This window comes from Schistocerca cancellata, chromosome 1 (genome assembly GCF_023864275.1).
Source record: "Schistocerca cancellata isolate TAMUIC-IGC-003103 chromosome 1, iqSchCanc2.1, whole genome shotgun sequence".
Taxonomy (NCBI): domain Eukaryota; kingdom Metazoa; phylum Arthropoda; class Insecta; order Orthoptera; family Acrididae; genus Schistocerca; species Schistocerca cancellata.
This window is the reverse complement of record NC_064626.1, coordinates 468,115,974-468,131,591: the sequence shown is the minus strand read 5'-3', so window position 1 is coordinate 468,131,591 and position 15,618 is coordinate 468,115,974. Positions and strand designations below refer to the sequence as shown.

Genomic DNA, 15,618 nt, shown 5'->3' with positions numbered 1-15,618 from the left:
TCAGCCATTATAACAATTTGGCATACAACTGCTCATCTTGATACTTCTTTTTTCAAACTCTTTTTCTTTATCAGGATATAATACATCTGCAATGTCCAATGCCTTCAGCAAAAAGCTTTAACAAGTCAGCAGTTTTTCTATTCATTATAGAAACTAGCTTTAACTGAGTTGTTTCACTATGTCCTTAGTTTGGTATGTGTTTGCTGTTGCTTGTCCAAATTGGAAATTTTGTGTTTCCACAATTGCCCTGCAAGCTGTTGGTGAGCAATGTCTTTCGTAGCAAAGTGCTTTTCATATGATATTCTTTCACCTCATTTAGTAATTCACTACACCAGAAAGCAGGTTTATCTTTCTACATAGTAAAGAAATAAACCTCCACCCATTTCTCCTAGAGTTGGCAACATTAAGCATCTAATTTTCTCTTCTTAATGCCAGAAATTTTCCGAATAAACTCAATAAAGATGCTCGCCAACACTTGCATGAAATTAATAAACAGCTACCACAGATATTTATATGTTAACCAAAAACAGATAACTAGTTTGTTCACAAAGTTATGGCCGCTGCAACCATTGTTCAACATTTGTAATCTATCCATGTGTAGCACGGACATAGGCAGTAAGCAGTAAATAATGTGTGTGTGTGTTTTGCCAGTACCCCTTCAAGGTAGTGAAGTGTTGCATCCACTCTCCTCGTGCACATGAGCATATAGGCCATAACTTCACACTCAGACAAGCAATGTGTTTCTCTTTGTTGTTCAAATCCAGCGGCATCAAAATGGCAATGTTTATGCTTGGAGTAAGCAAAACTTTTGCTGGTGTGCATCATGAGCTGCAAACCCGAGGAGGTGAGCCAAGCATTGGCATAAATATCCAAAAAAGCATCTCTAGTGGAGTACAATGCAAGTATCTCACTCACTCTACCACAAATTTCTTCCGCGGGCCAGATTGAAACCAGTCATAGATCAGATCTTTCCCGCAGGCCATTTGTTGCTTGCCATTGCGCTATATGGAATTAACCCAGTGTAGAAGAGCAGAATTATTCTATTGGAAGCAGTAGTGGGTGAAAGTGATTGATGAAAAATTTTGGCTATTAAATCTTTAGATCTGGCCACAGCATAGCTCCCCTCAGCAACAAAGATGAAACAAAGTCCTCACTCATCTCCATGTCATTTACTGCCCTCTGACAAGTAGGTTCTTCCTCCATGGAAAAGACTCACCAGTGTTTGATGTTTCTGATATATAACTTCATGTATGCAAAACTGTATGTAGACACAGCCAGATTGTGCTAGAGTTCATAACTTGCTCATGAACTGGGCTGATATGGAAGATGATATTAAAAGTTTAAATGTCGATTAAATGGTTATGTTTCCTTTCAATTCCTCCAAGAAGTATTTGAAGAGAAAAATTAACAATTTCTTGAAACTGGCCTTAAAAGTCAAATGTTAAAATTGTTTAATTTTATTGCACATTACGTGTGTTTGGGCAGCATTTTGTGCCCATCTGTTAAGTTTTTTTGATATTGTATTACTTCTGTATTTTTGATCAGTTTACTTTTTATGTAATTTATTTAACTAACCTCTTAAATATTACTTCATGGCACCAATGACAGCATTATTGTTTTGCACCCTTAGACCACACAATAACAAAAATGAATAACACTGTTGTCATAGACGTAAAAAAGTCTCTTTAGACATTAATGCAATAACAGTGAGATAATTTTTATTTGATTTAAAGAGATTAATAATTTTCAAAATTTTTTCATGTGGCATTTTTGTCTTTGTTGTATGTTTAATATAATCTCTTTATGTAATAATTATCTAGACAGTTGCACTTCACAGTTTAGTTCTCATAGCTATGTATTACTGTTATGGCATTTCAAGTACTTTATTCTTCAAGGCTCATTTTCCATGTTACAGTTTGGGCAGCATTTCTTGGATCTGTGGCAGCTGTTTCATCCGAAACTATCTGAACCATCAATACCAGTGCATCACAACAAACAAGCATTATTGCTCTTTTGGCATCATGTCTGTGTTGACTGCCCAGAAAATGTACAACTCATCTTGCAGAATGCTCATGTTACTAAGAACATAGCATTCAATTACATACTGTGAGTCTGAGCTTCTGTTTTTGTTATTCATTTTACTTTAAAAAGCCGAAATTATTCAGTGTTTAGTTTGACAAAGAGTGCTAGTTATTAAGGTGTTGAGAATATGACATGTAGCATTTTGGAATCTGCTTAACCATGATTATATTGATAAATATGTATGTAAATACACCAACAGCTATCTTCTTTTTTTTTCCTCGTCTTGAGAGTATGCATTTACAATATGTTCATTATTCGTGACTCTTGAAAATTGAAATTTCAAATTCTGTGCAATTTGTGCAGGAATACAGTCATTCAAGAAAATGTAACTTTGGAGATAATCACAAAGAAAAACTTCAATATTTAGGCATGGAGTGAGTTTTGAGGTAAAAAACTTGCACTAGGTGGTAGCACTTACATATGCTCTAGGTTAGAAGGAAATTCTACTTTTGCCAACATATCTGACACATTCAGTATCAGAATGTTTTACAGAGAGGAAAAGAACTTAAATTGCTTGAAGGTCAACTTTATTGACAGTGTGATGGTGAAGTAATTCAGTCTTAAAAATGACACTTAATAAAAGTGAATGAATTAACCCCAAAACTTACAGTGTGTGTCTGCAATAAGGTAGAAGATAAAAGTGAATTTTTGTTAAAATCTGGGAAAAAAGGTGACAGTCTGTGCAACAATGACAATGTTTATGTGATCTAACCGAGTGAACAGTGATCATGCTTAAACTCTTAAACAAATAATTGTAAATATGTACCTACTCATATGTAGGAAGCAAAGATCACTCACCCCCTCTTTCCGTGTTGCCCTGATGGTGGCAATGCACCTTCATGTGGACTTCCATGAAACGCCATCCCAATCCATAACTCCACTACCATCACCTACTACAATTTGTGGAGATTGGTCAGAGGTTGTTTGAAGGCATGATCATCTCACTCTGTGAAACCCTAGACTTGTCAAATAGGACTGACGTCAGGTGATGGGAGAACACCCAAGGACTTTCATGTCTGTGAAGTATTTCTCGAATCATTCTGAGTAGTTGTGTGAACAAATAGTGAATTGTCTTTCTGGAGGTATAGATTACCTATAGGGCCCTATAAATGAGATAAAATACAGATCTGTTGCATGTCCTATTTAATTCCTTGTAAACATCCCATAGACAGAATACACCATGTGATCAAAAGTATCTGGACACCCCCAAAAACATATGATTTTGTTGTTGTTGTTGTTGTTGTTGTGGTGGTGGTCCTCAGTCCAGAGACTGGTTTGTTCAGCTCTCCATGCTACTCTATCCTGTGCAAGCTTCTTCATCTCCCAGTACTTACTGCAACCTACATCCTTCTGAATCTATTCAGTGTATTCATCCTTCGGTCTCCCTCTGCGAATTTTACCCTCCACACTCCCTCCAATACTAAATTGGTGATCCCTTGATGCCTCAGAATATGCCCTACCAACTGATCTCTTCTTCTAGTCAAGATGCACCACAAATTTCTCAGCTCTCCACTCTATTCAATACCTCCTCCTCAGTTATGTGATCTAATCTTCAGCATTCTTCTGTAGCACCACATTTTGAAAGCTTCTATTCTCTTCTTGTCTAAACTATTTATCGTCCACATTTCACTTCCATACATGGCTACACTCCATACAAATACTTTCAGAAATGTCTTCCTGACACTTAAATCTATACTCTATGTTAAATAATTTCTCTTCTTCAGAAACGCTTTCCTTGCCATTGCCAGTCTACATTTTATATCCTCTCTACTTCAACCATCATCAGTTATTTTGCTCCCCAAATAGCAAAACTCCTTTACTACTTTTAATGTCTCATTTCCTAATCTAATTCCCACATCATCAACCGACTTAATTCGACTACATTCCATTATCCTCGTTTTGCTTTTGTTGATGTTCATCTTATATCCTCCTTTCAAGACATTGTCCATTCCGTTCAGCTGCTCTTTCAGGTCCTTTGCTGTCTCTGACAGATTACAATGTCATCAGAGAACCTCAAAGGTTTTATTTCTTCTCCATGGATTTTAATTAATATTCTGAATTTTTCTTTTGTTTCCTTTACTGCTTGCTCAATATACAGGTTGAATAACATTGGGGACAGGCTACAACCCTGTCTCACTCCCTTCCCAACCACTGCTTCCCTTTAATGCCCCTCGACTCTTATAACTGCCATCTGGTTTCTGTACAAATTGTAAATAGCCTTTCGCGCTCTGTATTTTACCCCTGCCACGTTCAGAATTTGAAAGAGAGTATTCCAGTCAACACTGTCAAAAGCTTTCTATAAGTCTATAAATGTGAGAAATGTATGTTTGCCTTTCCTTAATCTATTTTCTAAGATAAGTCATAGGGTCAGTATTGCCTCACGTGTTCCAACATTTCTACGGAATCCAAATTGATCTTTCCCGAGGTCAGCTTCTACCAGTTTTTCCATTCATCTTTAAAGAATTCATGTTAGTATTTTGCAGCCGTGGCTTATTAAACTGATAGTTCGGTAATTTTCACATCTGTCAACACCTGCTATCTTAGGGATTGGAATTATTATATTCTCCTTGAAGTCTGAGGGTACTTCGCCTGTATCGTACATCCTGCTCACCAGATGGTAAAGTTTTGTTAGGCCTGGCTCTCCAAAGGCTGTCAGTAGTTGCAATGGAATGTTGTCTACTCCCGAGGCCTTGTTTCGACTTAGGTCTTTCAGTGCTCTGTCAAACTCTTCACACGGTATCATATCTCCTATTTCATCTTCATCTACATTCTCTTCCATTTCTATAATATTGTCCTCAAGAACATTGCCCTTGTATAGACCCTCTATATACTCCTTCCACCTTTCTTCTTTCCCTTCTTTGCTTAGAACTGGGTTTCCATCTGAGCTCTTGATATTCATACAAGTGGTTCTCTTTTTTCCAAAGGTCTCTTTAATTTTCCTGTAGGCAGTATCTATCTTACCCCTGGTGATATGCACCTCTACATCCTTACATTTGTCCTCTAGCCATCCCTGCTTAGCCATTTTCCACTTCCTGTCGATCTCATTTTTGAGACGTTTGTATTCCATTTTGCCCGCTTCATTTACTGCATTTTTATATTTTCTCCCTTCATCAATTAAATTCAATATCTCTTCTGTTACCCAAGGATTTCTATTAGCCCTTGCTTTTTTATGTACGTGATCCTCTACTGCCTTCACTATTTCATCTCTCAAAGCTACCCAGTCTTCTTCTACTGTATTTCTTTCCCCCATTCTTGTCAATCATTCCCTAATGCTCTCCCTGAAGCTCTCTACAACCTCTGGTTCTTTTTTTTTTTCAGGTCCCATCTCCTCAAATTCCTACCTTTTTGCAGTTTCTTCAGTTTTAATCTACAGTTCATAACCAATAGATTGTGGTCAGAGTCCACATCTGCCCCTGGAAATGTCTTACAATTTAAAACCTGGTTCCTGAATCTCTGTCTCACCATTATATAATCTGTCTGAGACCTTCCAGTATTTCCAGGCTTCTTCCATGTATACAACCTCCTTTTATGATTCTTGAACCAAGTGTTAGCTATGATTAAGTTATGTTCTGTGCAAAATTCTACCAGGCGGCTTCCTCTTTCATTCCTTCCTCCCATTCCATATTCACCTATTACGTTTCCTTTTCCTACTAGCGAGTTCCAGTCACCCATGACTATTAAATTTTCATCTCCCTTCACTATCTGAATAATTTCTTTTATCTCATCATACATTTCATCAATCTCTTCATCATTTGCAGAGCTGGTTGTCATATAAACTTGTACTACTGTGGTAGTCGTGGGCTTCGTATCTATCTTGGCCGCAATAATGTGTTCACAATGCTGTTTGTAGTAGCTTACCCACATTCCTATTTTCCTATTCATTATTATACCTACTCCTGCATTACCCCTATTTGATTTTGTATTTATAACCCTGTATTCACCTGACCAGAAGTCTTGTTCCTCCTGCCACCACACTTCACTAATTTCCACTATATCTAACTTTAACCTATCCATTTCCCTTTTTAAATTTTCTAACCTACCTGCCCGATTAAGGGATCTGACATTCCACGCTCTGATCCATAGAATGGCAGTTTTCTTTCTCCTGATAACAGTGTCCTCCTGAGTAGTCCCCGCCCGGAGATCCGAATGGGGACTATTTTACCTCCGTAATATTTTACCCAAGAGGACGCCATCATCATTTAACCATACAGTAAAGCTGCATATCCTCAGGAAAAATTACGGCAGTAGTTTCCCCTTGCTTTCAGCTGTTCGCAGTGCCAGCACAGCAAGGCCATTTTGGTTAGTGTTACGAGGCCAGATCAGTCAATCATCCAGACTGTTGCCCCTGCAACTCCATATCAGCGACCTCAGTAGTCATTTAAAAATTGAGGAGATAGCAGAAGGGGGCGCTCTGCGGAACTCACAGACTTCGAACGTGGTCTGGTGATAGGGTGTCGCTTGTGTCATATGTCAGTACATGAGATTTCCACACTTGTAAACATACCTAGGTGCACTGTTTTCAATGTGATAGTGAAGTGGAAATGTGAAAGGACATATGCAGCACAAAAGTGTACAGGCTGACCTCGTCTGTTGACTGACAGAGATTGCCAACAGTTGAAGAGGGTCGCAATATGTAATAGGCAGACATCTATCCAGACCATGACACAGGAATTCCAAACTGCATGACTATGACAGTTAGGCAGGAGGTGAGAAATCTTGGATTTCATGGTCAAGCGGCTGCTCATTAAGCCACACATCATGCCGGTAAATGCCAAAAAAAGCCCCGCTTGTCGTAAGGAGCGTAAACATTGGACGATTGAACAGTGGAAAAACATTGTGTGGAGTTGCGAATCACAGTACACAATTTGGCAATCCGATGGTAGCGTGGGGATATAGCAAATGCCCAGAAAACGTCCTCTGCCAGTGTGTGTAGTGCCAACAGTAAAATTCAGAGGTGGTTGTGTTATGGTGTCGTCATGTTTTTCGCGGAGGGGACTTGTACGTCGTGTTGTTTCACATAGCATTATCACAGCACAGACCTTCATTGATGTTTTAAACACCTTCTTGCTTCCCAATGTTGAAGAGCAATTCGGGGATGGCGATTGCATCTTTCAACATGATTGAGCACCTGTTCATAATGCACGGCTTGTTGCGGAGTGGTTACTTGACAATAACATCCCTGTAATGAATAACATCCCTGTAATGAACTGCCCTGCACAGAGTCCTGTCATGAATCCTACAATACACCTTTGAGATGTTTTGGAACTCTGACTTCGTGCCAAGCCACACCGACTGACATCGATACCTCTCCTCAGTGCAACACTCCATGAAGAATGGACTGTCATTCCCCAAGAATCCTTCCAGCACCTTATTGAACATATGCCTGCGAGAGTGGAAGCTGTCATCAAGGCTAAGGGTGGGCCAACACCATACTGAATTCCAGCATTACTAATGGCAGGCGCCACGAACTTGTAAGGTATTTTCAGCCAGGTGTCCGGATACGTTTGATCACATAGTGTACATCCACTGCCGCCTTCTTGTCTAGTACCTTAAAGACAAGTGAGATGTATCACCTAATGTAATTTTTAGTGTATTCATACTCTGCCATTGTTGTGTAATGTTAATCATCATCTAAGCAGCATTTTCTCATGATTTGAGTGTCCGTTGGAGATGATCCTAGGCCCATGATGATTTTTCTATTCTGTGATCTGCAGTAAGCTCTGGTTCACATGTGCAGGCAATGGTACCTGTACCCATTCAAAGATGGTGGTTCTTGTGGTACGACTGCTTGTTTTTAGTTGTTCAGCATTGAATTTGGGAGCAATTTGCTGTTTTAATTAATTAATGTCATGTGGTTAGGGCCTCTCGTCGGGTAGACCGTTCGCCTGGTGCAAGTCTTTCGATTTGACGCCACTTCGGCGACTTGCGCATCGATGGGGATGAAATGATGATGATTAGGACAACACAACACCCAGTCCCTGAGCGGAGAAAATCTCCGACCCAGCCGTGAATCAAACCCGGACCCTTAGGATTGACATTCTGTCGCGCTGACCACTCAGCTACCGGGGCTGTTGTTTGTCCGTCTGCTGTTACGAACCACAGTACCCACTCCCTCGGTCACATTGTTGGAAATGGCTGCTCATTCTGATGGCAGTGATTTCCAAATCCACATAGTAATGGAATACATTTGTTGGAGTACACGAAAATATCAGTACCAGCACAGCTCTGAAGTTGGATAGTCCCATTTTTCTGGTACCCAACATCAAATAAGCTGAAAGGGTGATATTGCATGTCTTACTCATCCTACAGTGAACTGTCATGCCGCCAGACAGCAGAAATTCTGATGACTGCCAGTTCAAGAGACATTCCGCTCACTCTGGCAGCAGGAATGCTGTGTGTCAACCACAATAGCTATCTGAAATTCAGTTTCTCGTGATGTATATGAAAGAGTGCAGCAAGAAATGGAAAGCAAAGGCACACACCAGGCGGAAAGAAACAAAAAATTTAAGATAAAGTAAAATATGTTGGTGATGTACCCATTCTATTGTGGCAGCATGTAATCTGCTGTTGGTGAGTGGGAATAAGTGTACCATGAAGTTTCGGGTGAATTTCCATGTGTCAGTAGCTTTCTACCATGGTATTTTGATGCAGTGTATACAATTGAAGATGACCAGAAGACTGTGCGTCAAAAAATCAAGGCAAGAAGTTACTGACTTCTTGCAATTCGTCTAAAATTTCATCAAAGTAGTATTTACCTAAATTAAGGCCCTCCTGTGGCTTAGATTCAGGGACAAAGCCTAAGAAAATTTTGAAAAATGCTGGTAGAAGCTGCCATGAGTAGTCATTCTGCCTCAGAGGCCATTGTGTTATTGTTTGTAGTATTGAACGTTAATTTTTTTTATCATGGGGGAAATTCAAATTTAATATAGCTCATCTTTGAATGTAGGAGTTTTTCAAGTATTTAAAGCAATTAAAACAAATGTCTTCATATACACACCATCAGAATTGACTGTTTTAAGAAACTTGCATTAGTTGACAAGCACAATAAGTACAGTTTTACATTTCAACAGCTCTAGGCGATGTCGTACTAGCATTTTATTGACCACATAAGAAAAAATGAAAAATCCTGACTGTTCAGGTATGTGGTGCAGTGAGACTCACTTGTGATGTTGCCACTCACAGCCCATCTGCCCATAGTTCCTAATTACGGCTGCCTGTATTTTAGGCGGCCGTGCTCTAACTTGATAGTTAAACAACGTTGACAGATGTAGGAGACATTGCACGAGAAAGATTTTCTGCAGTGATGGCAGTGGTTGTGGTCTGCACTTTGTACAGATTACTTGTGCTGGAAATGATTCTTTGCAGATGAATTGTATTGTTTACAATGTTAAAAAGTAATCTAATAAAGTATCCTATATAACCTCAGTCTTGAATATATGGGTTGCTCTGTGTCGAGTTTATTTCGTTTAAATCGAGCAGGATACTTTCTCAAGACAAAATGCAACTTTCTTGGATGAAAACACTATATTCATTAGAAAGAAAAAATACTTTGAAAGACAATCATGTGATATAGCGTAAGACTCGAACATGAGTTGCTGTACAATATGTAAATGCCTTAGTGGCCCCTGCTGCCATTGTTTCTGTTGGAACATTTTGATAGATATTGTGAGTCCTCTCTGCTATCATTGTTCACAGTGTAACAGTAATTTCAAGTGTCCAACATTCTAAATTTAAGTCCATCTGAATTACTAAACATAAATACTACTACTCGCAAATCCCTGAATGGCGGGGCCACTTTATACCTTATCCATCATATCCTGAAGCATATTTGTTTTGATTTTTATAGTAACTAAGCTTAGCAGTAATGATGTTAATCCCCCCTCCGAATCTCATTTCTGGGGTGCAGCTTGAATTTGAGGTTGGCTTACATGTGAGTAAATATGGTATGCACCTAACAAGTTTTAAAACTCTCAATAGGGGTCAGTGTTTTTTATGGACATGGTCAGTAACCCAACGTCCTTAAACTGGTGATTAATTAGCAACATGATCTGTAAACATGTGCACACTAAGACAGAAACAAAATATCAATGTTCTGAAACAATAACTTTATTTTGCTGGAGTATTACATTTTTTTGTTACCACTCAGTCTTTATTTTCTTATTCACAGTTGCCTTCTATCCCTTTCCTTTCCATTGCTGCATGAATGTTATCGATCCATGCATATTAACACCAAGGCAACATCAGGCCAGGTCCATATCCAGAGTGATAAGTGCTTCACAGCACTATATTTTTGAAGAAGAAGAAGAAGAAGAAGAAACTAATTCATTGCATGTCCAGAGGAGGTGTTTACAATGTGACTGCAGCAACAGTTGAAAATTACGTTATTGCTCAGCTTGGTTACTACAAATCTCATGTTTTGTAATGTTCCTGATCACTGTTAATCAGATCACCTCATGCTCAGATTTTTGACTGGTTTTGGTTGTTGTGATTGTGTATAGTGATTAAGCTTACTTGATGTAGGGTAAAAAAATTAATTTGAAAGCTAATTCTCTCAGGTATGTAATTGTTGCTCATGATTCTCTTGTTACAACTTTCTCTGTGACCAGAACATGTAAATCATCTACTGTTGGGGGAAGAAGAAGAAGAAGAAGAAGAATAAAATATGCTGTATTTAACCTAAATCTTTTTTATGTCTTATCTAGGGCAGATCATGAAGATCAGGACGTTGTTATGTTCAACCGTACAATGCTTCCTGCATATTATGGGTTACTTCGTATGTGCTGTCAGCAATCTCGAACTTTCACGAGGTCACTAGCCAACCATCAGAACTTACATTGGGCTTTCAAGAATATTACACCACATCCAACACAGTATAGTGCAGTGAGTTACTTTTAGCTTGTAGATTCTGTTCTATCTCTTTAGATTTTGGGAATAATTATTATATTTTTATTAAGTGCACCTATATTTTATATTCATATTATCCACAAAGATCCAGTCAAAAAAATAGGACTGTTTCTTCATGTGATAGTTAACAATTTAGAGCAAATTTATTTCTCTTATTTCTCAAATGTATTACTTCCAGGCTGTTGATGAGTTGTTCAAGTTGATACAACTATTTGTAATGAAGTTTCCGGATAGTACAGAACAAGAGCTACACGAAATTAGTGCATTCCGTAGACAAACCTTGCAGCTTTACTTACAGGTTTGTAGTAAAAGTTCCTGACATTCAATTTTATCTCATTGTTGTTGTTATTATTATTATTATTATTATTATTATTATTATTATTATTATCATCATTATCATTATCATCATCATCATCATTATTTCAATTGTAGCTGTTAGGACTCCAACCCTCACATACTTCCACATCGCTGCTTACATTAACAGTAACCTCAAACTTTTTGCCTCTGACACAGTTGTCTATAATGAAGTACTGTCTGAAAGAAACTGCACAGAAGATGTAGTGGTGCTCGTAGATCTTAGGGCAGACATTTCAGAGCCCACATTTAAGATATTTTTTGCTTGCAGTGATCATTCCTGTCATATCCTTGAATACTGACCCACTAGACACCCTATATAAGCTCGAAAAATTGAAAAGAGCTGTTTGGTATCTAATATGCTGAAATATCATGAATTTATTTGTTATACTTCACAAAACAAATGAAAACTATTTTTGCAAACTGTTGAACATTTGCAGTTTTTGTTTTTGTTGTTAAATATTTGCCTTATTTATTAGTTCTACAACAAGCAACAGAATAATTTATCAGTATATTAACAGTTATAACCTGAAGAAGATACTCACAATGTGATCATAGAGATCAGTGGAATGCTCCCTTCTTAAATTCCTGAGTGTGTTGTAGTTATGCTGAAGGGAAAATAACACCCCCATCACTGTCAGAATCTGATACTAAATAGTCTTCTGTAGTACCACTCGAACTATCACTACACCCTCCCAGATGTATAATTAAATTTCAATGTCTTCTTCCACACTCTTTTCATCTTTGGTTGTTTTCTGATATCACTTGCAGTGCTGTTGACACTATTCTTCCAGATCTTGCTTGTCACCTGGGCAACAATTTCGAGCAATTCATTCTTTTCAGACTTCTGAAATCCACTTTCTGTCATTTTAGCCGCTGAATAATATTGTCTCTCTCTCTCTCTCCCCCCCCCCCCCCCCCCCCCCCCCCAAAGTTGGTGTATTTTCATGAAAAGCAGAGTTGTGTAATGTGTTATCCATAATGATCACTGATGGACTTGTAGATTTGTCGTAAATGACATCTCAAACCAGTTTCGAAAAAGTACATTGTTTATCTCTTTGTAATAGTCACCCATCTCCTTTCAAATGAATCATTAACAAGCAGTTTGGCATGAAACCATCTGATATCCCTTAAAATTAACCTTGCCAAATCCATTCCTAACCATGCTGACCATACAAAACTGCGGGACAAGGCATCAGCCAAAGAAAGAAAGAAAGAAAGCTTGTATTGTATATCTGACTTTAAGATTCGTGGTATGCTCATAATACAGGAATGTGAGTTCAATTTATATTCATTTGTGTTTCCCTTTTTGCTTTACATTTTGCGTAAGTTTCATCCTGATTTCTTGATGGTGCTGCTGTTTTCACAAATGCATATGTATTTAGTGCCATATGCATAACATTAAGTACTACTTGGTCCTTTAATGTTCATTTAATTTTTAGATAAAATGTTTATCATGAATGTGTGTGATTAATACTAATCTTATACAATTAATGCAGGTTCTGGATGGACGCTCTTGTTGGACAACTCTTATAATGGCTTTCCGCACACTCATAGACAGTGATGATGATCGTTTGTACGTTATTTATAATGGTGGATTGCAGCTGGCGTTTGAGGTAAGCCTCTGCATATAACTTCCCTTTACTTTGCTTACTATAGGTTGTGTATTTTAGTCAATTATTCGCACAGAGGTCTTAAGTTACACAGGTGCAATACCCAGTGTATATATGTTACTTCTTTGTTCCACTTAACAACCTAAGCACAACTGTCTTGAGTACAACTTAGAATATCGAGACACAAATTTCTTTAAAAAAACAAAAAAAAAAAATCTTCTAAAAGTGTGTAATAGGCAGCTGTACATGTAAGAGAAGCCTTGAGTGGCATCATCTGTAAATAATATGACTTGTCTTGCAAGAGCTGCCAACTCCCTGTATTAACGTGAAAAGAAGCTGTGTGGCCTCACGGATCAAACACTTTGTCTCGCTGACTCAAATTATTTGGACTTACATGAATGTAATTTAGTAGCAATTGTGAAAATCACTTACTTTGTTTTTAGTTTGATTCCACTTACTAAAGAAGAAAAAAACATGTAGCAAATTATGCAGAGAATTGGATGTGATTTTCTACCAGAATTGATAGGTTTCACAAATTATTTTATATCAGTGACCACTTTGTTTCTCTGGAATGTGGAAAAACAAAGAAAATGGAAAAATGTAACTGCAACTACTAGTGACTAAAGAAGTGTCAACTATATATAAAATATACAACTAGTCAATCATTAACAGTCCTGTGAACTAATCTGTTTTGCATTACTATGACATATTTTTTACCTGCTGGCAAGTGTATAACTATTCCATTCCAAGTTCAATAGTCTTCTGACTGACTCATTCACACAAAGTGTATGCAAGACTGCCCTCTATGTGATGTTATACTAGTTGACAATAACTTTACCATTTCAAGCTCACAAAACTGTATTTAGGTATTAATGTGTTTCTCCTTTTCTTACAGGCATTACAGACATTGCATACAATGTACCATGAAGCAACAGCATGCCATGTACTTTCTGATCTACTAGAACTTCTTTCCCTACTGTGTGATTTTTTGAAGTGTGTGCGCATGTGCCGTGAACCGAGGGATATTCGGACGTTAATGCTGCAAGTCAAAGAGTGGGTGGAAGTGCTGCGCAAGATTTCTACATTGCTGAATACCTATAATCCACCGGAGATGAGGTCACTCTGCATAGGTAAATTTCTGGTCAATTTTTCATTTATCTTCTCAGATATCTTATGCTAATAACAGTGAAAATTTCTAAGGAAAGAAAAGTTTTGTTTTCTGAACTTACAAGCATTGAAGGGCAATATTGAGGTCCAGTTGTATATAAATACAGATCTTGAAATCATATTAAAAGAACTGTTCCTCCTCAAACACTTTCCTTACAATTATAGATGTTTACATTGTGTGTGTGTGTGGGGGGGGGGGGGGGGGGAAACAACTTTTGTATACCCTTCTGTTTTTACTATATTAACTCCATAGTACAAATATAGAAGTCTGATAAAAATCACGTCCCTCTGATTTCTCGCAGAATCTCTGTTGCACCCATGGTTAAGTGAAGTGTATGATATGGTGTGTGAAATATTTATAGATCAAAATAGAAAAAAAAACACTTAGTGATCATACATCTCCTGTTGAAGGTTCAGCTAGTACACACATTCAGCCCAAATGAAGTGGTAATGTCCTAACATTGTTAAATAACTTTGTAATTAAATTTTGATTTGTGTAATACTGCACAATTTCAAAGACAAAAACTGAGTTAGTTTATATGCTTTTGTTTTGTGTGCTATATTTTCAATAATTATTGTATATTATATTGTAATTTTGAGATGATATATTTAGAATAATGATGTTAATACTTACTAACTTCAGCAGTTTGCAAATATCCATCAGATAGTTTAAAATGTATTGATCTTTATGACATAATGAAAACTACCAAGGCAAAAACTTTGTTGTGATCTCTGTTATTCCCTTAACTTACAGATTCATTTGTTTGTGTTACTTCAGTTTTGTGATTTCGGTAATTTTTTAAATTTAAATCAGTGCAGAGCTTTTAAAAATAATACAGTGAATTGTTTATCCTGTGGTCAGTACAGTTCCTAAAATCATAAGTTTATGAATAGAATTGTGAGAGTTTGTACCACTTTTGCCATTGACACCACAGTCAATTCCTGCACCTGTAGGCTACCACATGGTATAGATATCTTCATTAGTTCGTTAGATAAAACTTAACATTGAAACTATGAAATTCAGTATCATTGTCATTTTGAAGAAAGGAGTAGAGCTCTGTGTGTTGATTTTGAACATTAAGGATGTGGCAGTCAATATTAAGAACGATCTCAGACTTTTCACAAATGATGTCATCCACGATGAAGTATTATCTGGAAACATCTTCAGATATATTTAATCAGATTGTGATAAGATTTTGAGGAGAGAGATAGGCAACATGCTTTAAATGTACTGAAATGTAAAATATGCACTTCATAAAATGAAGAGCAATATCAATGATTCACAATTAGAATCACTCAAGTCCTACAAATAGCTGGATGTAACAATTTTTAGGGATATGAAATGGAGTTTTCACAAGGGCATACACCTCTACTGTATAGTTAAATAATGATGGCATCCTCTTTTAAAATATTCCAGAGGTAAAATACTATTCTGTTCAGATCTTATAGTGGGGGCTACTCAGGAGGACAGGGAGGAGGGGGGGGGGGGGGGGGGGGG

General features: G+C 37.6%; 1 protein-coding gene across 1 annotated transcript in view; it reads left to right on the top strand.

Annotated features, from left to right (window-relative positions):
- The window catches only part of LOC126177063 (ubiquitin carboxyl-terminal hydrolase 34), a 479,314-nt gene that overhangs the window by 400,482 nt on the left and 63,214 nt on the right, over window positions 1–15,618 (top strand). The window contains exons 43-47 of the mRNA XM_049924303.1: window positions 1,916–2,106; window positions 10,785–10,962; window positions 11,165–11,284; window positions 12,840–12,956; window positions 13,849–14,083. Of these exons, the coding sequence (XP_049780260.1) occupies window positions 1,916–2,106; window positions 10,785–10,962; window positions 11,165–11,284; window positions 12,840–12,956; window positions 13,849–14,083 (841 nt within the window). The remainder of the gene's footprint in view (window positions 1–1,915; window positions 2,107–10,784; window positions 10,963–11,164; window positions 11,285–12,839; window positions 12,957–13,848; window positions 14,084–15,618) is intronic.